Raw genomic sequence first — 27432 nt, forward strand, 5'->3', positions numbered from 1 at the left:
GGAAAACAAGAATTACTCCTCCACTATCACGTTGGGTCTCTACCATGAATGACACTAAGAGAATGGAGGAAATGCTGGCCCTTGATAATGACACATATGTTAAATTTACAATGTTATGGTTGGTCTGGCTCCGCTTCTCCTCCTCTGACACTTTGCTGAATAAGCTGTGGAGCCCACAGGGACATTCCTAATACCCCCCGGGTCCCCCTCCAACCCTCACCTACGCTCCCCCCACCTTGTACCTACATGTCTTCTCTTGACTAACCCCTTCCCCCCCCCCCCCCCTCCCCATTTATTTTTCTTTCTTCTCTCTACCTTGGTCTTTCCCTTTTCTTTTTTTCCATTTTTCTTTTTTTACTCACTTCAACCCACAAGTATCACATTATGCTGTGAACCATGAGTACTGTTAAATGGCATTGTTTAATACTTCACAAAACAGATTTTCTTCTCGATTTTTCCATGTTCAGTGAACGGGAGCCTAGCTATGGGCGATAGCCATCGGGCTGATTCCTTGTATATGTGAACCTACTGCCGTCTACTGATTTTGCTCATCTCATGTTGTGCACTTTTTTTTTTTTTCATGAAAATGCTAATAAATATATTTTCAACACTAAAAGTCAAGACCCTGTGTGCAGTCTAATCCAATATATCACCATTAAACAATGATGGTAACTTCTGCCTGAGGAAAATATCCATAGTGGCCTTAAAATGTCCCTGTTTTTTGTTGGTGACATTAAAGTATATTTCCACTTTTGCAGTCAGAATTTGAGAAAACCCCACTATACGTTTGTTATGTGTACCCATTCACACAGCATGCCTTGTTTTTTTTTGTTTTGTTTTTGTACCTTTTAGATATTACTCAGGAGAAGGTGTTATGGCTGACTGCAAGGTTTTTTGAACATTGTTAGAGTGGGTCTGTCCTAAGTATGTACTCCAATCGCGGTGCGTCCATAAAGGGTGCAGGAGTGCCACCCCCTCTCTCCTGGCACCACTCTATCACCATAGAAAGATTCATGCAATGCATGTATCTATCTATGGTCGCCGCTGGCACCCCCTATTCAGGTGTCCGACCCCTTTTTGGGCACTGGGCACCTGAATTACAGCGGCGGGGGTATTTTTTGGAAGCACCTCATAAGAGCTATAGGCTCTAATAGGCACCCAAAAAGGTGAACAGCAGGCGCAATGCGTTTGCTGTTCACTCAGCTGTGTGTTAGCAAAGCGAAGGAATTCACTTTGCTAACACTGAACCACCTCTCAGCCAATCCGGTGCTCAAGTCTGTTACCTGTCACCTGATTGGCTGAAACATCAGGTGCTGTGATTGGACGCCTGATAGAGAAGACGGAAGAAGATATCGAAGAGCGTGCAATACACTGCCGCTGACCTGCTGCGAGACAGGTAAGTACCGGGCGATGCACACTGGCAGCATTTGATGGGGCACAGTAGCGGCAATTGATGGGCACACTGGCAGCATTTGATGGGGCACAGTAGTAGCAATTGATGGGCACACTGGCAGAAATTGATGGGTACAGTAGCTGCATTTGATGGCACAGTGCCTGCGTTTGATGGGCACAGTGGCGGCCATTGATGGGCACAGTGGCGGCCATTGATGGGCACAGTGGCTGTGTTTCATGGCACAGTGGCTACAATTGATGTTTTGTTTTTTTCAGTTTGTTTGCGCCCCCCCCCCAAAAATGTTGAGCTCCGTCAACATGCAATGCAAGAAGCTCAGCCTCTACAACTTTAACTAATTTCTTGGACAGACAGTGTTAAAATCTAGTCACAATTAATAATGAAAATGTGCATACATAGTACAGGCAGGGTTAATTATGCTGCCCAGCCCCTCATAAACAAAGAGAGCTAGAAGAATTTTTCCTTTCTGTAGGGTTCAGAAGAGAACATCTAAAAAAAGGTAAGCTTCAATTTTTAAGTTATGCTATGTGAATTGGGACATGCAACAAACATAACATAGGTGTTATCCCAATTTGACTGCAAACATGGAAATCACGTTAAAGTATACTGTCTGTTTATCTAAACAAATAGTGCTGGTGATATCTTTGGATTGGATTTACATACTGGAGGTGCCATCCACCATTTCAAAACATCACCTTATATGACTTGGTCTCATTGCAGTATAGACTTCACTTGACTCTTTGAACTTATGGACCCGTGTCCATTCTGTCTTAGGCCCTTTTTAAGCCATGTCATGTTCACTAATTATGCCCCTCTTTTACACACATACATATATATATATATATATATATATATAAATTAAAGCTGGACTCTGGGCACAAAAACCTTTCTTTAAATATACCAGTAATCCTTAATACAGTCACAAATAATTAGTCACAAAGGATATAAATCAATTTTTTGTGCACCAAATGGCTTAACAAACCCAAGTATTACTCTACAGAATTAACAGAAATATTATCACTATAGCCTGTGAAGAGAGCAGAGTTGTGGATGGGGCCCTACAGGTCCACCCACAACAGGCTGCCTGCAGAAAACAAGAAGAAGGGGTGGATCCAAGACCAGTCACCCTACACAAAGAGAGGGGGCAGCAAAGACAGGTTTTTATTACCGGAAACTTCAGCACAGAGACAAAGTGTAGGAGTTGTTTTATGCAGAATTAATGCACAGATCTAGAAGAAATGAGCAAAGGACACCACTATTCAAGTAAGAATTTACATGTCATTTATATCTAGACAATAGTTGTTCAGCACAGAATAAAGCCTTAAAAAGAGCAAATTGTCCATTTAACCTGATTCTTCCTTAGTGACAACATGGAGATCAGATATTCTTCCAGGGAAGATGATAATCGGATGAAACACTCCTCTAAATTTCATCTCTGGACCTAAGAAAAAAAAATATAGGAAAAAGAAAATTGTAATAGTTAATACAGTACAGTATCTGAAATAATGTACCTTCATACAAAAAAAAATTACAAGAATATTAGAATTCACCGCACAAGCGCATTTATTAAGCTCAATAAATCTCCTGATAAATTATAATATCCTACCTATTGAATTTCAGAAGATAAGTTATTCCTTTTAATACACACACACAAACCACTGGATCAACCCGTCACCACCTTCCATACAAGGCGTCAAGCAAGCGTTACTTTCCTTATTTCACATCGAAAAGTTGGACACTATAGCTTTGCATTTCCGTTCTACCAGCCGCTTCTTTAATAGATGGAGAAAGTACATAGAACATACGTTCAACTCGGAGGAGCTGTCATCTGTCGTTCATCCATTTAGATTCACCGATTGGTATCTAAAACGTGACCTGGCCAACACGTTGGGTAAACTCAACTTAAGGACAATGCCTGGCACCTCTCGCTCCCAACAGCCATGAACTCTCCCCTAGGCATGCTACTGGCTCCTAACTGGCTTTCTTCACTTATTGAGATCTCCATATATTGAATACGTATATTGATGCATGCTTTTCTGTCTCTCATTGATTATACCTAGGAAGCTTCCACTCCTGCGGGTTATATGGTATACATTTGGTTAAATGACCACAGTTTTTCTTTCCTTTCTCTGGTTGATAAAGAGTTTTTCACTAATGTGGTCATATGCTGGTAAACTCTACCCCCTTCCCCTCCCCTTTCCCATCCCCCCCACCCATTTATGTTGCTATTTCAGCTGCTTTAATGCTACTGTACTTAGCATGCGTTGGAATTTGTACTTTATACTTGCCTATTGACTTGTACACTGTACTGTGAAAACTCAATAAATATAAAAAATAAATAAATAAACAAATACACACACACACACGCACACACAACCGATGCTCTAGAACAGTGGTTCTCAACCCTGTCCTCAGGTACGCACAACAGGCCATGTCTTGCAGGCGCTTTAAATCAGAGTCAATGGGTTGGTATTTTGGACAGCTATTTTATCTAAGAGAAATTCCCAAAACATGTCCTGTTGAGGGTACTTGAGGATAGGGTTGATAACCATTGCGCTAGAAGACTGAAAAACATTGAGAGATACTGACACAAGGAGATTGCAATGAATAAGCACAGAGTGGAAGTTATGTCAGGAAAAGTTATCTGAGGTAGGTATTATGAGCATTAATGAGCATTAGATTACTTTGAACTGTTTAAACAGTATCATTTGATATCAGATACAATTTACCAAAAGCTATTAGACATGAAAGGTTATTCTCAATCTTTTCTGAAAATAGCCAGTCCATATTTGGGTTCCCTTGAATATCAGGACTAAAAGCTATCTGCTTAAATATTGAATGGTCAAGATGGAAGATGCAGTCATTTGAGGGGTGGCATACATTTACTCTTTGCATAATAGTGCTTCCATAGTTGAAATCTGATGCGTACACTTCCTTCCCCAGTTAACATCTGCATTATATGCTTTCTGCCTGCAGATATACTGTAAGTAAGAATATGTCAAACAGTAAGCATAGACAGGTTAGTAATTCAAGACACTGTAAGCTGATGCCATAAGTGCACAGCCATGCTCCCAAACATGAAAAGCAAATTGATACAGCAAAAGAAATGCCAACATCTCACCATAAAAGGTCCAATTCTCACTTTTCTATTTTTTATTATAATTTTTTTTTTAATGAGAAAAATCGCCTGGTTGCATCCAGGATGGCAAATGTGTGTGTCACAGATTTGGGCTCTAAGCTGATTTGTACCACTAGGGGAAAGTGCTGAGAGTCCTACAGGGGTAGAGGTAATGAGCCCAGCTGAATTAAGTTGGCTCATTAAGGCCTCTAGAAAAACTCCCAGCATACAAAGGGAGTTGCTCCATCCTAGAACCAATTTTGTGCATGTTTAGACTTGGGAGTGTGATATCTCTGCGGTGAGACAAGGTTTGTGTGGCCAGCCTCTGTAACAGGAAGATAGGTGCTGGGCACCTAGTGGATAGCCAGGGAAACCTGTGTATAGTAAGTGGCCAAGTTGGCAAGGATTTATTTTCATGTTTCTTTTTGTTGTGCCGTTTTTGAACCATTGTAAATAGTGTAAATAAACCACGCCTTTGTTTTTTCAGCTTCACTGTTTGCTGTGCCTAATTTTTGTGTAGTGAACCCATCCAGGGGGTCACACACACACCTTCTGCCGAGCTAACCCCCTCACAATATATAAAAACAGTGCAGCTTAAGGCATTTTTAATGCTCTATACAAATGTAGAATATAGAATTAACAGAATTAACAGAAATATTATCACTATTGCCTATGGATAATGATCATAATGGTAAGTGTGCTTTATACAAATGGATGCTTTGCACTATTCAGCAAATTATTATTGCCCTCCATGTCCCCCTAGGGATATTCACTCTCCCTAATAGACATGATCACCAATGTCAACGCATTATTTCTTACACTTTACACTTTACAAAATTACACTTTAACTTTATTGCAAAACACACTATATATATATATATATATATATATATATATATAAACCCAATTTCTTGGTAAAATATAAAAAATATGATGGTATGCTGAGTATATAGATATCTAACACATCATGCTTTAGAATTGCACACGCTCATGAAATGGCGCCATTTTACAGTACTTAATCTCCATAGGCAATGCTTTAAACATTTTTTACAGATTACCGGTGTAGCGTTGGTATTTTTGCTTGTTAATGTAATGCAATGTTAATCTATGAGTAGTGTTATAACTTGGTATATGGCACCATCTAGTGGCCTAAATGTGAAATTATTTTCTTTTCACGAACATGGAGAAATATTACAGGAAGTGACTGTTTGTTTACATTATACAATGACCTACCTACCCAGAATGCCAAGTGACCTACCCATGAACACTCAGTACTGAATTGCATGCTGGGTAGGATATTTTAGGAAATGTTAGGGCCATTTTCTTTCTCTTCTGGACGCGTGGCCTGCCTACAAGGACCTGTGAGGAGGTATCCAGAGAGCTCGGCCTACAACCACTGTGGAGCGGAACAGCCAGAGACTCTGCCTTGTTCCTGAGTGCTGGAAGGACTGTGTGACCGGATTGGGGAGGATCCAGAGACACCTGTCGGAGCCATCAGAGGGTCCTGCTTCATCTTGCAGAGCGCTGCGCCGGCCGGTGAGAAGCAAGACTGAGACCAGCGGAGCAAAGCTGCTCTATTCTTCAGACTCAGTTTGGTGCACTACAAGAATAGTTCTTGCATTCACCTTACTTTAATCCTTGTTTATTCAACTGTTGGATCACAATTTCTACAACACAAATAGCTAGCAGAAGACAGAAGACTAAAGACTGTATCTCTCATTGCAAGGCCTTGCATCCTTTCAAAGAAGGGGGAGCTCCCTATTAGTTGTGTTGTACTTTATCAGCTTTATATTCCTGTGATTACCAGAGTGTGCTGGAAGTGGGAAGGTGCCCAAAGTTTAGGCGTTGTCACTCTGAGCACTAGTCCCAATTGGAGACACACTTTCAGGGATTATCTAAGACAACTCTATATGTGCTAACTGTTGTGAATACCTATTGTGCTGTTGCATTATGTTTGTGTGACAGTGCCAATACTGTAATTACTATTTTACATCAGTTCCAGTAAAGATACGTTTCTGGTTAAGTAAGTTTCTTGTGTACATCTAGACAATTAACACAGTGTTGCTGGGACCTGTAGTTCCACGGAAGAGAACTTAATAAAAGGATTGAATAGTGTTATATAGAGTTTAAGCAGGCCTCAAGCCTACCCTTCACTGTACTACTGACACTGTGTTATACCAAGCCAATCACACCGGAGGCAGTTACAGGTGTACTGCAATACAAGAATAGTTCTTGCATTCGCCTTACTTTAATCCTTGTTTATTCAACTGTTGGATCACAATATCTACAACACAAATAGCTAGCAGAAGACTAAAGACTGTATCTCTCATTGCAAGGCCTTGCATCCTTTCAAAGAAGGGGAGCTATATTCCTATGATTACCAGAGTGTGCTGGAAGTGGGAAGGTGCCCAGAGTTTAGGCATTGTCACAATTGGAGACACACTTTCAGGGATTATATAAGACAACTCTATATGTACCAACTGTTGTGAATACCTATTGTGCTGTTGCATTATGTTTGTGTGACAATGTAAATACTGTAATTACTATTTTACATCAGTTCCAGTAAAGATACGTTTCTGGTTAAGTACAATTGGTGTGAAGCGTTGTTCCTTTTCCTGTAGGTGGAGCATCGGATACCCAGGTAATAATAAAGGTATACTGTTGTTATATTGCACACTGTGGGGTTATCCTTTACTATTAGCTTCACACCAACATCGCACCACAGCTGTGTCAAAGGGGATTGAGCCAATTCAGTAGGGGTTTAATAGCAGAGTACAGGCCCAATCAAACTCAGCAGCTCCTTTGGGGGTCAGTGCTACACCGGTTACAGAGGAGGTCTATGGCTAGAATTATTGCTCAAACTAGAACGTTCATGACGATACCTCACACATGTTGTGCAAACACTGTTTACATATCCAGTTGCCACCTACGTATGCATTCCCTTCTGTGTGCGAGCATGGGGGGGGGATCACTTTAAGAACATTTTTTCATTTATTTACTTTTTTTTTTACGCTGTGTTTATTTATCACTTTTATTCCTATCACAAGAAATGTAAACATCCCTTCATCCCATCATCTCATGGCCGGCTTCTTACACTCCAGCCATCAGAGTTTTTGTAGTGGTTTTACATATATCTACCCCCTGCACGGTTGTTGCTACTCATGGTCCGATCTCTGACCTCACACATCCAGACCCCTCCTTTGACTCTACCCGCTGGACCAGGAGTAGTCAGCCAACATCCATCTTTCCCATGTAAGTACAATTTCTGATGGTATTTGTTCTGCCCCAATGGGGCATATAACTTATATATATATATTTTCCTAACCATTTTTCTATGGACGTTTATATTTAGTTCATACGCTTGCATCTAGTGACCTTCTGTGGTAATGCATTTGTGTTCTCAAGTTATTTCCCCTTATGTTATGACATACTTCCTTTGTATGTAATGCTCCACCCTACTTCCTGTGTTTTGTACTTCCTGTGTCATCAATGGAGTAACTAGCCTCATGTAGCAGAGCACATGCATTCTGCATTGTAAGCTACAGACAATATCATCTTTTGACCGTACAATACCACAACCTGTTCATCTGTTTGCATCCTGTCATCTGCTGTAATCTGATGATCAGAATAAAGCATCTGTGGATGGAAATCAATATAGGTGAGTTCAAGCTATCTAATGAGGATTGTCCTCAGTGATTATATCTGCTTATACAGGCCAGGCATAGAGCTCTCACAATAGATCACTTCGCAACAATCGGAGTCAGAATACTATTACACCAGTATATATGTGCAAGCATGTAGTTTATTACTGCAAGCAAAATTATGAGAAAATATTTTTTTGCATAATATGTTTGTTAGGCACCTGGCTGATCCAGACTCCATTGTCGTGATGACGAGGTTCCTGGACTGATTCCATTGACTTGAGCAGAGAGCAGACTTCAGACCGCTCTCTGTTGAAAATGGGTCACCGAAGTGCAAAACTAATTGCACTCATGTGAACCATAGGAGAAGCCCAGCCAAACAAGCTCAGGTTGGACTTCTACTTGTTTCAGTCATGTCTCCCCTTTCCCTTCTTTCCTCCAGACTGTACATATGTGAAGCTGCTCTTGATAAGTCTGGGGGTAAAACCTTTCACCATTTTCGTTATCCTTCTCTGGATTCTATTTTATCAATATCTTTCTGTAAGTGAGGTCTCCAGAACTGGACACAGTATTCTAAATGAACCATCTTCTTCCTAAAGGTGATCGCTCTAGTGATGCATCCTAGAATTCTATTCCCTTTTCCCACTGCCTGATCACCATGTTTGCTCATTTAGAAATCATCTAAAAGAAGTACCCCCAAATCTTTTCCTCTGTAGTGCGGGTCAACATTGTACCCCAAACGTTATATATTCTCTCAAGGAATTATTTTTCCCTAGGTGCATTATTTTACATTTAGAAACATTGAACTGCAGTCTCCACTGTTTTGACCAATCTTCCAGCAATGCCAAATCGTATTCCATATTACAGACAGCTCCAGGAATATCAACCTCTATTACACGCCTTTGTATCATCAGCAAATAGAGATACCTTGCCCAACAAACCTTTAGTTATATTACTTACATATAGATTAAATAGAACAGGACCCAGTTCTATCCAGTTCTAAGGACCTTGTGGTACCCCACTAGTGGCTGATCTCTGTTCCAAGTGAACCACATTTAAAATCACATTCTGGTGTCTATCCTTTAGCCAACTGCATATCCACTGAACCACTCATGGGTTAAGTCCTAGCTTGTACAACTTTTGTATTAGATCATTATGTGGAACTGTATCAAATTTCTGAAATCAAGATATGCAAAGCACCACCCTGGTCCAAAATATTGGTATTATAGTCAAATAAGTAAATCAGATTAGTCTCACATGATCTACCCTCAATAAAGCTGATTTGGTCCCAGAAAGTTGTATATTTTAAGTGATCAATGATCCTTCTTTTCAGGAATGATTCCAATACCTTGACTACAGCCTACGCTAGACTCCCTGGCCTGTTATTTTCAGTTTCTACCTTGCTGCCCTTCTTGTGGATAGGTACAATATAAAGTTCCATACACACTATCAGATTTTCTGCTGATTTTTGTCTTCAGATTTACTAAAACCATGTAGTGCAAGAACCTGCCTGATTGCATACAAATTGAAACTCCTAAGGTTTGATCTCATATTACATGGTTTTGGTAAATCTGAAAGAAAATAATCAGCAGAAAATCTGAGTATGGGGCTTTAGCTGTCCGCCAGCCATGGGGAACTTCTGCTAGAAGAGATTGATTCAAATAATCTGTTAATGGTCCAACAACTATACCACCTCAAAGTTCTCTTAGAACTCTGGGATGAATACCATCAAGGACCCATCGCTTTATTAAAGGGGTTGTAAAGGCAGACATTTTTTATTTTTTATCTTAATGCAGTCTATGCATTAAGATAAAAAGCCTTCTGTTTGCAGCAGCCCCTCTAATACTTATCTGAGGTCCCTCTCGGCCGTCCGAGATTCTCCCACCCTTATTGGCTGAGGCACAGCAGCAGCGTTATTGGCTCCCACGGCTGCCAAAGTCAGCTAGCCAATCAGGGGAAAGAGGGGGCAGGCCAGGTCGGGTCTCCGTGTCTGAATGGACACAGGGAGCTATGGCTCAGCTCGGGTGCCCCCATAGCAATCTGCTTTCTGTGGAGGCACTGAACAGGAGGGAGGAGCCAAGAGCACAGAAGAGGGACCCGAGAAGGGGAGGATCCAGGCTGCTCTGTGCAAATCAACTGCAAAAGAGTGGGCAAGTATAACATGTTTATTATTTTTATAGGGGGAAAAAAAAAACAAGCCTTTACAATCACTTTAAGCTTCAATCATGCCAGTTCCTCTGCTACCTCTGTTTCCAGAAATACAGAAAATTATTATTTCTTATAATTATTTATAGTTATTTATTATATTATAATTTATGATTCATTTTCAAACTTTATCATACCCGGGATGTCTACTAGACTCTGGTTTGGACAGATTTAAGTGAGTTATTCCTAAGAATTACAGGCCTACAATATAAAATGCAAAATAACTGTACCGCTTTCAGCACTAAAAATCTGAAATAATCGCCAGGGAGGTTAATAGTTTTGGCAGACTTCAGTCTGAGGCCGCTGTTTTTTCTAAAACTGTCAAAAAATTAAATGCAATATGGTAACTTGGATGGGGGGCCATCTATGACTAAACATTGTAATTATTGTTGTGATCTGTGCTTGTAAACACAGAAAGGAGTGCAGAAGAAAAGATATACAATTAGGTTCCAACATTCAGGAAGGTAATACAAAAAAACCTGGGCAAGACCAAAGGGTAATATGACACAGTAAACCTTGTGACATGATTGATGCAAGTCATTAAACGCAGCCACTGTGCCATATCAAATGCTGCCAGTGTGCCCCCCGTGTAGTTGAGGGACAGGGAAAGTATTTATCTTATGTAGAAATGTGCCAAATTTTTTTCAGCACGAGCCTGTTGGACAAAACACACATATTTGTTAATAGTTTAACCCCTTTTCACAAAGCGCAAAAGTGAAAATATAAATACATCATGGTGACATATTTAAAAAAATATGATAGCACGCAGAATTATAATACTTGCACTGTGCTGTGTAAACATGTGCCCTGCAGTATCACACAGGTAGTTTGTTCACAAAACAATAGTTTGTCCCTACTGTATGTCTTTCCATTTTGTATTTATCTGACAATCTAATATTTAGCGAAACAAAGAAAAATAGCCATATCAAAAATCTGCATATGCAATGATTTATTTCAATAGATTTTTTTACACTAGGTTCACACATCAACTGGGTTTCACACATTTTCCCAATTGAACCAAAATTAGAAAATGTTTTATTTTGGGTGAAAGTTTTGTGACTCTTATATGAAACAAAATATAAAGAGACACTGTCTTTCAGGTATAGAATAAATAAAAACATTAAAATTGAAAGAAAGAATTGAAAAGAAATAATATTGAAAAGAAAAACAATATTTTTATTGATTACCTCTATTCCATCTTTTTTACCTCAATATACTTATTTTGCTAATGATGTTACAATCTTTGCCAGATTCTTTTTAGTTTTGAGAGTTATATTAGGACAATGGCCATGTGTAAAAAGATAAATGTGAATCATTCAGATGAGGTTAAACCAATACACCTAATAGAACTGCAGGTTTGCTACAAAATCCCACTTTCTGGCAACAGCTAGGTGGTCTGGTCAGCAGGGGAGCCTTTTCCTAAACAAAGGTAAGTGTTTTTTTAGTGATCCTATAACTGGCAAGTTGTTGCCCAAGCTGACATTAGCCTATAGCAGCACATGTTACAGCAGTAAGGGGAATGGGAAACAAATGAAATTGATTATTTGTCTATCTATGTATAGGTCTGTCTACCTATTTATTTATATATAACAATCAGCCATACATTTAGGACCACTGATTTTAAGTGAATATTATTGATTACAATGGCACCTGAAAGTTGGCTGGATATTTAGACCAAAAGTAAACATGTTGTCCCTGAATTTGATGTGTTGAAAGAAGAACAATTGGCATTTCAGTTTGTTGTGTATAGGAATTTATAGCTGCAGACCGGTCAGGGTGCCCATGCTTACCTGTGTCCACAGCAAAATGCACATAAAATGAGCATCAGAACTGGACTATGGGGCAAAAGAAGAAGCTGGCCTGATCGGATAAATAAAAATTTCCTTTACAACATGTGCAGCCAGGGTCTTGTTTGTCACTTTCCTGGTAAAGAGATGGCACCGGGATGCAGTATGGGAAGGCAAGCCGGTGGAGGCAGTGTAATGCTTTGGGCAATGTTCTGCTGGGAGACCTTGGGTCCTGCTTATCATGTGGATTATGCCTGACACGTACCACCTACCTAAACATTGTTGCTAATCAAGTACACCCCTTTATTGAAATGGTATTCCCAGATAACAGTGGAAAGGTTTGAGGATCACAACAAGTTGAAGGTGTTGACTTGGCCTCCTCCTTGATTGGCCAAGAGGAGAAGCAGGAAGACATTAGCAAATTTTAATTCTCTTATGTCACACAAAAGTTGGTGGGCTCAGGACGCAGTGCTCTGTACCCCGAGCCTACCCTTTTTTAATCCAATTAGAGCCTCAGGCTCTAACCACATACTTAAAAAAAAAAAAAACCCACATTGAAATCTATGCGTCCGGCACCCTGCATGTAGATTAGGTGCTGGGCGCATGGATTAGGGGGCAGCGCCCCTGCGCCCCTATTGGGTGGGCCGCCACTGGTACACATACTCAGTACCCATCATATTAGGAAACCTGTTCAGTAAGTAAAACAGTGAATAATAATTATGTTTAGTTCCAGAAGTGGGGAAGAATTAGAATGTCTGTCAGTAGTGATGGACAAACTTCCGACGGGACGTTTCGCGAACGTGGACCGCGAACGCGGCCGATAGTTCGCGAACCGTAACGTTCGCGGCGGGCCCCATTGACTTCAATGGGAGGCGAACCTTGCAAACCTACAGGTCAAATTTGCAGCCACGAAATAATTACTAGCTGTGCAAACATAGTCCCACCACATGGCCAATGACATAACACATGTATGAGATGAATCTGGGATCAACAACTACAAGCATTCTTTTTTTATATGTGAAATTGTTGTGACAATTCAGGACTGTGGAGCGCATGAAGGCAATGGAGGAAAGGGAAGGTCAGGGTAGGCAAAGAAGAGGGTGCAGGAGATGATCACCAGCAGCGTGACATACAGCAATGACACCTGCACCATGATAGAGTGATCTGACACCAGCACCGTGATAGAGAGCACTGACATCAGCAGCGTGACATACAGCAATGACACCTGCACCGTGATAGAGTGATCTGACACCAGCACCGTGATAGAGAGCACTGACATAAGCAGCATGACATAAAGCACTAACACCAGCACCGTGATATACAGCACTGACAGCAGCACCGTGATAGAGAGCACTGACATCAGCAGCGTGACATACAGCAATGACACCTGCACCGTGATAGCGTGATCTGACACCAGCCCCGTGATAGAGAGCACTGACATCAGCAGCGTGACATAAAGCACTAACACCAGCACTGTGATATACAGCACTGACAGCAGCACCGTGATAGAGAGCACTGACATCAGCAGCGTGACATACAGCAATGACACCTGCACCGTGATAGCGTGATCTGACACCAGCCCCGTGATAGAGAGCACTGACATCAGCAGCGTGACATAAAGCACTAACACCAGCACTGTGATATACAGCACTGACAGCAGCACCGTGATAGAGAGCACTGACATCAGCAGCGTGACATACAGCAATGACACCTGCACCGTGATAGAGTGATCTGACAACAGCACCGTGATAGAGAGCACTGACAGCAGCATGACATTAAGCACTAACACCAGCACCGTGATATACAGCACTGACAGCAGCACCGTGATAGAGAGTACTGACATCAGCAGCGTGACATACAGCAATGACACCTGCACCGTGATAGAGTGATCTGACACCAGCACCGTGATAGAGAGCACTGACATCAGCAGCGTGACATAAAGCACTAACACCAGCACCGTGATATACAGCACTGACACCAGCATCGTTATATACAGCACTGACACCTGCACCGTAAGCAGCCCCAGGAGGAAGTCAGCATAGCACAGGGATGGTGGGAGCCCCTCATAATGAGAATAGCACAGGGATGGTGGAAGTCCCTCATAATGAGCATAGCACAGGGATGGTGGGAGCCCCTCATAATATGCACAGCAGAGGTACAGCCCCAGGAGGAAGTCAGCACAGCACAGGGATGGTGGGAGCCCCTCATAATAAGCAGCCCCAGGAGGATGTCAGCATAGCACAGGGATGGTGGGAGCCCCTCATAATAAGCAGCCCCAGGAGAAAGTCAGCACAGCACAGGGATGGTGGGAGCCCCTCATAATGAGCATAGCACAGGGATGGTGGGAGCCCCTCATAATATGCACAGCAGAGGTACAGCCCCAGGAGGAAGTCAGCACAGCACAGGGATGGTGGGAGCCCCTAATAATAAGCAGCCCCAGTAGAAATATGACACCGCTCAACCTCTTCAAACAGGAGGGTACGGGCATATAGTACGGTGTGCTTTTTTTGGACAAGGAAGTGATCCAAATGAAGAAAGAAGGTCTGTGTGCTCGATTAAAAAAATTTTTTATAGACATATATATAGTCTACTGGTCACATGTGTTGAATTCCTCTGAGATCCATGCCTCATTAATTTTTAGAAATGTGAGGTAGTTAACACTGTCGTGAGCTAGGCGAGTACGCTTATCGGTCACGATCCCCCCTGCTGCGGACAGGACACTGGACAAGGGGCAAGCCAACAGTTCGATTGCAAATTGGGCAAGCTCTGGCCAGAGGTCAAGCCTGCCCACCCAGTAGTCCAGGGGTTCATCACTCCTCTGAGCGTCCACATTGGCCGTTAACCCGATGTAGTCGGACACCTGACGGTCTAATCGTTCCCTGATGCTGGATCCGGGTGACACCTGTCGATGGGTCGGCTGAAAGAATGACCTCATATCCGAAGTCACCAACACATCTTCAAACCGGCCTCTTCTTGCAGGCGCTGTTGGATTGGTACCCGCAACTCCTTCTCTGGAAGTGGGAATTGCTCCTCTGCCAGCGCATGCACAAGCAGAATGCAGCATTTCTCGAAGCAAGGCCTGGAAATGCTTGCATTCTGACAGCCCTCTGTGACGGCGTTCACATTTCCGCCATTTTGTGTTTGTACCGGGGGTCTAAGTACGTTGCCACCCAGTACTGGTCCTTGACCCTTATGCTTTTTATACGGGGGTCCCTATTAAAACACTGGAGCATGAAGGCCCCCATTTGCACTAAACTGGAAGCCGTGTGGTGGCCTGGCTCCTGCTCATCATCCAGGATAATGTCGTCCTCTTCATTCTCCTCTCCCCATCCACGCACAACAACAGGGATCCCAGAAAGGTTTAAAGCATGCTCTTCTTGCTCCTCCTCATCCGCCCCGGCACATCCTCCTCTGACTACTCTTCAGACTCCTGTTGTTCACTTGTCTCAGATAGAGTAGCCCCCCCGGGAATTCATCCAGCATTGCGACTTCCTCATCTTCCCGCTCCTGCTCCTCCACAGCTTGATCAATGACACAACTTCATAAAGAAGGCATAGAGTACCATGTCACTGATGGCGCCATGGCTGCGACAGACCAGTTTGGTGATCCCCTCAAATGGCCGCAGAAGTCTGCATGCGTCGCGCATGAGCAGCCACTGGTGCGGTGAAAAAAAAAACAGCTCCCCAGAATCTGTTCTGCCGCAGGGTTCATACAGGTAGACGTTAACTGCATGTTTCTGCTGGAGCAGCCTATCAAGCATATAGAAGGTTGAGTTCCATCGCGTTGGGCAATCGCAAATAAGACGTCTGACCAGCAGATTGTGTCGCCGCTGAATGTCAGCAAGGCGAGCCACGGCCGTGTAAGATCTTCTGAAATGGGCCGAGATTTTCCTTGCCTGCTGCAAGATGTCCTGGACCCCAGGATATTTGACAACGAATCGCAGCACGACCAAGTTTAAGACGTGTGCCATGCATGGCACGTGCGTGATTTTGCCCTGTTTCAATGCGCTAAGCAGATTGGCACCGTTGTCACACACCACTTTACCAACTGTCAAATTGAGCGGTGTTAGCCACTGATCTGCCTGTGAACGCAAAGCTGAAAGGAGTGGCGGGCCAGTGTGGCTCTTGGCTTCCAGGCACAACAGACGCAGCACGGCATGGCAACGTCTCACCTGGCATGTCGAATAGGTTCTGGGGAGCTTGGGCGGCACAGCAGAAGAGATGTTAGCAGCGAAAAAGGAGGAGTCAGCCGAGGAGGAGAGGGAGGAGGATGGAGTAGGAGGAGGAGGAGAAGAAGAGCCAGGCCTGCATGCAATCCGTGGCGGTAAAACCAAATCTACACGGGTGCCACGGGTTACATGCTTGACGGCCGTCAGAAGGTTCACCCAGTGGGAAGTAAAAGTGATATACCTTCCCTGCCCGTGTTTGCTAGACCACGTGTCTGTGGTCAGATGTATCTTGGCACCGACACTGTGTGCCAGAGATACATTCACTTGCCGCTGAACATGGCCATATAGCTCTGGGATGCCCTTCTCTGAGAAATACTTCCTTCCTGGGACCTTCCATTGTGGTGTTCCAATGGCCACAAATTTTCGAAAGGCCTCCGAGTCCACCAGTTTATATGGCAGTAGTTGACAGACTATCAGTTCTGACAAGCCAGCCATCAACCGTTGGGCAAGAGGGTTATCCAGCATCATCATTTTTTTTTACGCTCGAACATTAGGCCCACGGAAGCCTGCCTTTTTGCAGAAAAACGTGAGCTTGGCGTGATGGAAGGTGGAGTGGAGGACAATTGTGAGGAGAGAGGAGATGGAGAATTAGAAGACGAGGCTGGACGGTGAGAGCCTGGAGTGTGGCTTTGTGTGTTCCGTTGCTCCCACTGGGCTCGGTGATGGCTGCTCACGTGCCTTCTTAAGGCGGTCGTCCCTAGGTGAGTTTTGGGCTTACCGCGACTAATGCGTTGACTGCAAAGATTGCAGATGGCAACGCTATTGTCAGCAGCGGACACGTTAAAAAATCCCCACACTGCGGAGCCATGTGCCGGTGTCCTGGGAGCGCCAGATGTGACCGTACATGGTCGATGATTCGCTCCTGATACATTTGCAGTCTGCTTTGTCCCTTCTGTGCAATGTAAGTTATTCCTGCTTCTCGTCCCTATCTGCTGGTCCATATCTCCCTCTGAACTCCTCTCCTCTTTCTCTCTTGTGGGCACCCACGTGACATCACTAGACACATCATCATCGACGTCACCTTCCCCACCACTATAAGTAGAGATCTCGGAGTAGGCAGCAACACCGGGGACCAACCTCCTCCTTGGGCTGATCTGGATACTGTCGTCAGACTGCTGAGTGGCGGTTGTTGCTACCTCCTCTTCCTGATCCAATAGCAAGAGTGGCTGCGCATCAGAAATGTCCAAATATGGATCGGAAAATAATTCCTGTGACTCAAGTGGAAGGTATGTGGTGGTGGTGGTGTTGTTGGTGGTAGTGTCTTTGGGGGTGCACATAGCAGAGAGTGAAGAAGAGGGTGCAGATCGAGAGGATGAGGAGGGTGCAAAAGAGTAAGGCTGAGTGAGCCACTCAACCAAGTCTGGTGCGTCCTTTAAAGTAATTGAACGCACCTTCTGCAACTTCCCACTTTGGCTCAAGCCTGTTGCTCCTGCCCTACCCCTACCACCCCTGCGGAAGGGCCTGCCTCTTCCTCTGCCTGTCATTTTTTAAATTACCCTGTGACAAAACTCTCAGTCCCTATACTGATAAAGGACTACTGCAGCAGTAGGACAGCAGTCAGCAGTAGTGCACCTTAACCCTATGCATTGTGGACCTATACCAGTCCTTAAGGAAGAGCAGACTGTACCTCACTCAACCCTATGTACTGTAGTACCCTAGACCTTACCAGTCCCTATAAGGACTTTTGTGGAACAAGTAGCTTGTGAATGATTAGCAGACTGTACCTCAGTCCCTATACTGATAAAAGACTACTGCAGCACTAGGGCAGCAGTCAGCAGTAGTGCACCTCAACCCTATGTATTGTGGACCTATACCAGTCCTTAAGGAATAGCAGACTGTACCTCACTCAACCCTATGTACTGTAGTACCCTATACCTTACCAGTCCTTATAAGGACTTTTGTGGAACAAGTAGCTTGTGAATGATTAGCAGACTGTACCTCAGTCCCTATACTGATAAAGGACTACTGCAGCAGTAGGGCAGCAGTCAGCAGTAGTGCACCTCAACCCTATGTATTGTGGACCTATACCAGTCCTTAAGGAATAGCAGACTGTACCTCACTCAACCCTATGTACTGTAGTACCCTATACCTTATCAGTCCTTATAAGGACCTTTGTGGAACAAGTAGGTTGTGAATGATTAACAGACTGTACCTCAGTCCCTATACTGATAAAGGACTACTGCAGCAGTAGGGCAGCAGTCAGCAGTAGTGCACCTCAACCCTATGTATTGTGGACCTATACCAGTCCTTAAGGAATAGCAGACTGTACCTCACTCAACCCTATGTACTGTAGTACCCTAGACCTTACCAGTCCTTATAAGGACTTTTGTGGAACAAGTAGGTTGTGAATGATTAGCAGACTGTACCGCAGTCCCTATACTGATAAAGGACTACTGCAGCAGTAGGGCAGCAGTCAGCAGTAGTGCACCTCAACCCTATGTATGGTGGACCTATACCAGTCCTTACGGAATAGCAGACTGTACCTCACTCAACCCTATGTACTGTAGTACCCTATACCTTACCAGTCCTTATAAGGACCTTTGTGGAACAAGTAGGTTGTGAATGATTAGCAGACTGTACCTCAGTCCCTATACTGATAAAGGACCACTGCAGCAGTAGGGCAGCAGTCAGCAGTAGTGCACCTCAACCCTATGTATTGTGGACCTATACCAGTCCTTAAGGAATAGCAGACTGTACCTCACTCAACCCTATGTACTGTAGTACCCTATACCTTACCAGTCCTTATAAGGACTTTTGTGGGACAAGTAGGTTGTGAATGATTAGCAGACTGTACCTCAGTCCCTATACTGATAAAGGACTACTGCAGCAGTAGGGCAGCAGTCAGCAGTAGTGCACCTCAACCCTATGTATTGTGGACCTATACCAGTCTTTAAGGAATAGCAGACTGTACCTCACTCAACCCTATGTACTGTATTACCCTAGACCTTACCAGTCCTTATAAGGACCTTTGTGGAACAAGTAGGTTGTGAACGATTAGCAGACTGTACCTCAGTCCCTATACTGATAAAGGACTACTGCAGCAGTAGGGCAGCAGTCAGCAGTAGTGCACCTCAACCCTATGTATTGTGGACCTATACCAGTCCTTAAGGAATAGCAGACTGTACCTCACTCAACCCTATGTACTGTATTACCCTAGACCTTACCAGTCCTTATAAGGACTTTTGTGGGACAAGTAGGTTGTAAATGATTAGCAGACTGTACCTCAGTCCCTATACTGATAAAGGACTACTGCAGCAGTAGGGCAGCAGTCAGCAGTAGTGCACCTCAACCCTATGTATTGTGGACCTATACCAGTCCTTAAGGAATAGCAGACTGTACCTCACTCAACCCTATGTACTGTAGTACCCTAGACCTTACCAGTCCTTATAAGGACTTTTGTGGAGCAAGTAGGTTGTGAATGATTAGCAGACTGCACCTCAGTCCCTATACTGATAAAGGACTACTGCAGCAGAAGGGCAGCAGTCAAGTATAATATTCTTTCTATATTTGGAAGAAAGAATATTATACGTGTACAAGCCTATTACCTTACCAGTCCTGAAAAGAACCTTTGTGGACCTAATAGTAACAGCTACTGATTAAACTGACTGTCCCTCACTGCCTCACACACAGCTTCCTGCCTGTCCCTATTTAAACTGACAAAACAGAGGCTGCTGGAACAATAACTTGAATAGCACTTTTGTGGACCTAATAGTAACAGCTAATGATTAAACTAACTGTCCCTGCAGCACACAGCGTCCTGTCCCTTTCTCTACACTGACAAAAGACACTCAGGCTGCTGCAACAATGACTTGAATAGCAGTGCCTCAAACCTATATCTTGAACTACACCTAACACCTATACCATGATACCAGTCCTTAAAAGAACTTTTGTGGACCTAATAGATAGCAATTTGGGTCACTGAAGTCTCTCCCTGCTCCACACAGCAACCTCTCCCTATAGTGACAGAAGAAAGAATGTAAAATGGCCGCCGGATCGGGTCTATTTATAAGTTAGGGGGAATGTCCAAGTGTCCATGTGCTGTAATGTCTCAATTGGCTGTCCTGTACCCCATGATGGATGTGTCATCATAGGTCAAAGTTATTTTACACAGTAAACATGGAAGTCCGCCGGGAGAACAGCGGCAATAGTCTGCCGATCGGGCAGACGGCGAACAGCCGAAATTCGCCGCGAAACGACCGCCGGGCGAACCGTTCGGCCATCCCTATCTGTTAGTGTGCTGTCTGTGGAGCTATTGGAAGAGTTAGTAAAATTCTTTCTAACACATAAAACTAACACATAAAACTTGATCGCCTAGACTAACAAGGTAGAAACAAAAAGGTAAATAATATTATTCATGTGCAAGAAGCTGGAATTTACCCTACATTCACATCTCTGCGTGTGGCTGTGGGTGCGGGAATCGCAGCGATTCCCGCACCTGCAACCACCCAAAATTAAAATGCTCTGTTGTTCACTCTGAATGCCCCCCCGCATGTAAAATCATAGTGAGTGTGTGGGAAATTGCATGGTCAAAAAGACCATGCGATTTCCCTGCAGATGCGGTTTTGAAAATGTGCATGCACCTTTTTTTTGCAGAAACGCAGGCATGGCAGCCTATTCATTTGAATGGGCTGCCGTGCCGGTGCAAATGCAGCCCACACAGAACAAAAAGATGTGAACTTAGGGTAATACAAGAGGAGGCAGAGAAGTCTACCAGAAAACTGGTGAGCGTTGTTCATGTTCAGGAGACCTGCAATGGCAGCCCCCATATTGCTCTTAGTACAGGTGTACTTTGAGTTGTACATTGGAAGCATTGTATTTGTGCTGAGCATCTCTTTGATAAACCAGCTGAATTTCTGGGAAAACGTTCAGTTAATGTTTCACATCAAAGTGAAGTCAAGGACTGAACCCAGAAAGTAGAAAACTCAACTGAGCAAAGTCAAAGGGCTATTTCTGCTTTTAATAAACTGTTTAGACACTGGACATCCAATACACCAACCATCAAACATTCCGTTTGTATAAAATTTTTTTTTTAAACAAAATAAAATAAATGCAATACGTTTAAATATCATTAAATAAATAATTTAAATAAAAAGTTGAACGTTCAGCTTTCAGGTGATAACCAATAATCATTATAAATCATATATATAACAACTCCAGCAGCTGAAAAGGGCCCTGTCCCCCTGGGCAGTTAGACAATATGATTTAAAAAAGACAGCATTCTATTGTCAACACAGTGATCCCAATCAAAAGTACCGGTAAACAATTTATTTTATATAGTCCTTGTGTCCATAAATTAGTGCTCATAAATGGGGATGAGCTTCGAGTTTGAGTCAAACCCATGGTCGACTCAAAAAAATGTGTCATTGGGACAGAAAGTGAAGTGAAATCTTCTGAAGAGGTGCACAGACAGCAAAACAAATGTTACAGGGGTGATAACCCTTCCCTATGTTTTCCAAAAAGCTTAAAAATAGATTTTTGGGCTGGAGCTACACTTTAAAAATATACCAGTTCAAAATTACAAACAGATTCTACTTAACAACAAACCTACTTTGTTTGCACTGCCTGTATACTGCTGTTTTTTTCCTTTTTTAATTTGGATGCAGGGTTCCCCTTAATATCCATACAAAACCCAAAGGGGCTGCTAAAGGGCTGGGGTAGGGGGGGTACCCATGGCATTTTTCTCAATGATTTTCATCCATATTGCCAGGACCAGACATTACATTACTGCCGCAAGCAGTTTTAAATGACTTTTTGTGCAGTGACAGTTCTAAACACGAGAAACAAGTGCCACTTCGCAGGCATACTATAGACACCCCCAGGTACGATATTTAAAGGGATATTTCACTTTTTTTCACTTTAAGCATCATTTTAAAACTTTTTTTGCATTGATACATGTCCCCTTGGCAGGATCCGGGTCCCCAAAACCTTTTTAGGACATTAACTTGCATATTGGCCTTTAAAATTAGCACTTTTGATTCCGAACGTTCGAGTCCCATAGACTTTAATGGGGTTCTAAAGTTCGCACGAACTTTCGGTCCGTTCGCAGGTTCTGGTGCGAACCGAACGGGGGGTGTTCAGCACATCCCTACTCATAAACAAAATGTTCAAAATTCCATGCAGCAATTTCTTCCCACCATTACATATCACCAGTCCCAGGGCAAACATGCCAGACCGACCCCCCCCCCCCCCCCACGGCGTATGAGCAGTATGCGTTAGCAAAAATCCCCCCCCAAAAAAAGAAAAAGGGAGCACTACTCTGCCCCCCCCCTGTTGAAATCCCCCCTCCCAGCACAAATCTTTGACGGCCCCACCCCCCCAAAAAAATCCCCTATTTGTACCAATCCCCTTCTCCCTCTACTATATTGCCTCTTTTAGCACAAATCCTCTTCCCCCATCCCACCTCCCAACATGTGGCTTTCCTGCAGGTTAGCTGTACTTTGCCATAGAATTCTATCATATCCTGCAGGTGTGGTACACTTTCTGAAAGTGCACCAAACTCACAGGTAAAACCAGAAGTCTATGGCTCAGTGCAGGTAAGTCACAGGTACACTGCTCTACACCTGCGGATCAGTTTAAAAGCAGCCCAGTAACCACTGCAGAACATATATGTCCATATATACACTGTGATTTTAGTAATAAACTTGCTGTCCCAGGCAGAGTGCATTTGGTATCACTCCACCTATGACAGGAGCCGGTGCTATACAGGAAGCATTGGCTTATGCGGCTCTGCTCCGCAGCTGCTTGCTTCCTCTACCACTGGCTTCACTCACAACACTGATGCTCTGGCATGGTGGGTAGACAACCTACAATCGGGGCTTGCCAACCCACCATCCCAGAGCAAGAGGTCGCGGGCAACATCAAAGGACTCCGTGGGCCACATGTGGCCCCCGGGCCACTGGTTGGGCACCCCTGGCCTAGGCTAATGACCAGACAAGAAACAGGAAGTGGGCTCTATAAGGTATTTAAGGTATTTAGTGGCAGAAAAAAATGTTTTACTATCCAAAGTTAAAACAACAAGGGGAGAACATTTAATAGATGGAATTATGAAAAAATGACTGAAGGTTTGCTTTAAGGTGTTTGGATATTTCTTTTAAAATGAATCTATTAGGAGACAAATAATGTATGTGAGCTGCCATGGCTGGCAGTTTGTTAGATGTATGCTCTGGGTTTCATTCTTAAAGCGGGAGTCTGCCGGGACTCCGCATTTTTTTTAAAAGCCAGCAGCTACAAATACTGCAGCTGCTGACTTTTAAAATAGTGACACTTACCTGTCCAGCGCGCCCGCGATGTCGGCACCCGAAGCCGATCTCTAGATCGACACTCAGGTGCTGCCGCCGCCATCTTGGTTATGGGAATCAGGAAATGGAGCCTTTCGGCTTCATTTCCCGGTTCCCTACTGCGCATGCGCGAGTCGCGCTGCGCAATAAGGACGGTCCCCGCTGCCTCTGGGATCTGTGTGTTTCCCAGCAGGCAGCGGGGCACTTGCGGAAAGGGGCGGGCACTTGCGGAAAGGGGCCTAATCTACGCCCCTTTCCGCAGAGAGCTATCCCGGAAGTGGGTGCAGATACCTGTACTGTACAGGTATCTGCACCCCCCTCCCCCCTGAAAGGTGCCAATTGTGGCGCCGGAGGGGGGGAGGGTTCCGATGAGCGGAAGGTCCACTTTAGGGTGGACCTCCGCTTTAACCTTCTTTCAATTTCTTGCTGATTGCCTAAGAACAGGTGTATAGGGTGTATGAGCAATCCGGACATTGGATATGCACAAGTCAAGCGGTAAAGGAAGAAGAATAATAATAATGACAAACATGAAGCATGCACCTTCAAAAAAAATGAGTCAGCATAGGCAGCATCTACGTTTCTGACCTGACAGGCTCCATTGTTAAAACAAATCTCTGATCTCTTATTTTATATCTAAAACTTTCTAGCTTTTATATATGTGAATACATTCATTTGAATTGAAACTTCCGCAGTGTTTCTGCAGCCAACTGATGATCAGCCAAGTTAAATCAAATATTTGCTATTTGCTCAAACAAGGCCATCCGTCTAGTAGTAGATTATTCATTACCAATTATTAAAAGTTCTAACAAAACAAACCTCAAAAGATAAGGTTAACTAATGCACAGTGGAATTTTAACCTTATTTCACTCCAAATCGTGTTTCTTTCTTGTTTGCTTTTAGGATGATATGAAAAAATGTACCTGTATGTTTGATATATAACCTGGATAACAGCTTTAACTTGGCGTTTGATTATTTTTACATATTTTGCTGCAAAGGAACAACCTATGTTAAGTTACAGTAGATCGTTTTAAAGCGGAGGTCCACCCTAAAGTGGACCTTCCGCTCATCGGAACCCTCCCCCCTCCGGTGCCACAATCGGCACCTTTCAGGGGGGAGGGGGGTGCAGTTACCTGGATAATCCAGGTAACTGCACCCACTTCCGGGATAGCTCTCTGCGGAAAGGGGTGTAACTTACGCCCCTTTCCGCAAGTGCCCGCCCCTTCCCGCAAGTGCCCCGCTGCCTGCTGGGAAACACACAGATCCCAGAGGCAGCGGGGACCGTCCTTATTGCGCAGCGCGGCTCGCGCATGCGCAGTAGGGAACCGGGAAATGAAGCCGAAAGGCTCCATTTCCTGATTCCCATACCCAAGATGGCGGCGGCAGCACTCGAGTGTCGATCTAGAGATCGGCTTCGGGTGCCGACATCGCGGGCGCGCTGGACAGGTAAGTGTCACTATTTAAAAAGTCAGCAGCTGCAGTATTTGTAGCTGCTGGCTTTTAAAAAAAAAAAAAAAACGCGGAGTCCCGGTGGACTCCCGCTTTAAGATGAAAAAAAAAAACAGTAGTAGCTAAATAGACGAAAGCAGAGTGGCTAATATGTTGCAGATTTAATCATTGAAAAAGTTCTTAACTCTGTGCCGATGGCCCCTTATTTATTCCATTGTGTATTATACTTCAAGAACACTCAGTTAAAGACTGATACAGTGGAACCTTGGACTACGAGCATAATCCGTACCAGGAGAAGGCTTGTAATCCAAAGCACTCGCATATCAAAGTGAGTTTCCCATAGAAGTCAATGGAAACAAAGATAATTTTTTCTGCATTGACTTTTATTACATGCAATACCGCATGTGGCCAGAGGTGGGGGCACCAGCGAGCCTCGGAAATACTCGGGGACAGCTCAGCTGAACTCGGAAAGGCTCGGAAACTTAGGCCGCGTACACACGCGGGGACTGTTCGCTCAACTTTGTCCGTCAAACAGTTTCAGCGGACAGTCCGCTCAAAATTAGCATGGACGGACTTGGCCACACACGACGAACGAACAGTCCGCTGAAACCGTGCGCGATGACGTGAACGGCACGTACGACGGGACTAGAAAACGACGTCCTATACACTGCAATGCAAACTTCGGCGTGTAAATCCTTTCTGAGCATGCGCGGAACTTAGTTTGACGAACAAGCCTACACACGAGGGGACTGTTCGCTGAAACAAAGTTTCAGCGGACAGTTTTTCGGAATTTCCGAAAAACTTTGTTCAGCAGACTGTCCGCTGAAACTGTCCGCTGAAAGCCCACACACGAGCGGACTGTCCGCCGAAACACTGTTCAGCGGACAAAGTTGAGCGAACAGTCCCCGCGTGTGTACGCGGCCTTAGTATTTCTGAACAGCTCCGAACTGTTCTGAGTGTCCCCACACCTCTGGCCAAATGCGGTACTGCACACCCCATTAGCTTGAATTCTGCTCGCGTTGTGAGACAATACTCACAAAAAGAAAAAAAAAAAAAAAGTTGCTCGTCTTTCAAAACACTCGTTAACCGTGTTACTCATAAACCAAGGTTCCACTGTATATCTATCTTCACACATTTTTCTAGATAACTCCTCACTTACCTACAGTAGTGTTCCCAACTACAAGTGGTGCTTTTGGATATGCAACCTTTAGCTGCAGTAATTCCTGGAGATTGGCAGGAGAAAACCACGTGATTCGTTCTCCCTGAAATTTCAGACTTGTCTTGTCTTCATCATCCATTAGCTGACAAGTAGAAAAAAGCAATGTATAAAACACAGAGACAAGAGCTCCTGTCGTTAGGGAACAAGGAGGATTATGTGAAGTTGGGAAAGTGGGCTAACAACCACTTTAACAGTGCATGTCAGAACACAAACCAAGCCAAGGACCAAGGTCCGTAGACCAAGTCCAAGGTCTGTAGACCTCTGGGACAGGATTGTATTGAGGCACAGATTCAGGGAAGGGTCCACACACCGACAGCGGGAAAGAAATCATGTGAGTTCAGCTGAACTCTCACGATTTCAGTCCCACGTCAGTCCCACGTCAGGGTAATTTCAGAGACATCGGTGCAGAATGTATATTAAAATCGCTCCCCGAAGTTGCCAAAAGTAGTACAGAAACTACCTTTGGTAATCGGTGAGGCACATGCCAAATCCCAGATTCGCCATGCAATTTGACATGTCAAATCGCATGCCAAATCGCTGCAATGTGAACCAGGGCTGAAGGTCCCAATAAGCACAATGGCCTCCATCATGCGTAAATGGAAGAAGTTTGGAAACACCAAGTCTCTTAGAGTGGGCCACCCCGACAAACTGAGTGATCGGGGGAGAAAGTCCTTAGTCAGGGAGGTGACTCTCGGACCATGAGAAATAAAATTCTCTGGTCTGATGAAGCAAAGATTGAAGGTTCGTCTTCTAACAAGATAGTGGCTACAATACAACTCTGTGAAAGTCCTTTAGTGACCCAGCCAGAGCCCAGACTTGAACACCGCTGGGGAGATCTGAAAATGGCTGTGCACCTACACTCCCCATCCAACCTGATGGAGGTGATGGAGAGGTCTTGCAAACAAGAATGGGAGTAACTGCCAAAAATAGGTGTGCCAAGCTTGTAGCATCATACTCAAAAAGACTCAAGGCTGTAATTGGTGCCAAAGGTGCATCAACAAAGTATTGAGCATAGCCTGTGAATACTTATGTACATGGGATTTTTTTTCTTTTTAATAAATTTGAAAAGATTTCAAACAAACTTCTCTCACGTTGTCATT

At 43.9% G+C, this 27432-nt stretch overlaps 1 protein-coding gene across 1 annotated transcript in view; it reads right to left on the minus strand.

Moving 5' to 3' along the window:
* Positions 1 to 27432, minus strand: part of LOC143924365 (aldehyde oxidase-like) — a 191887-nt gene that overhangs the window by 115777 nt on the left and 48678 nt on the right. Inside the window, exons 9-10 of the mRNA XM_077448645.1 lie at positions 26273 to 26414; positions 2760 to 2852 (exon numbers count right to left, since the gene is read on the minus strand). Of these exons, the coding sequence (XP_077304771.1) occupies positions 2760 to 2852; positions 26273 to 26414 (235 nt within the window). The remainder of the gene's footprint in view (positions 1 to 2759; positions 2853 to 26272; positions 26415 to 27432) is intronic.

The sequence above is a fragment of the Lithobates pipiens genome, unplaced genomic scaffold (assembly GCF_037356315.1).
Source record: "Lithobates pipiens isolate NorthernLeopardFrog02 unplaced genomic scaffold, aLitPip1_a1.2 Scaffold_22, whole genome shotgun sequence".
Lineage (NCBI taxonomy): Eukaryota > Metazoa > Chordata > Amphibia > Anura > Ranidae > Lithobates > Lithobates pipiens.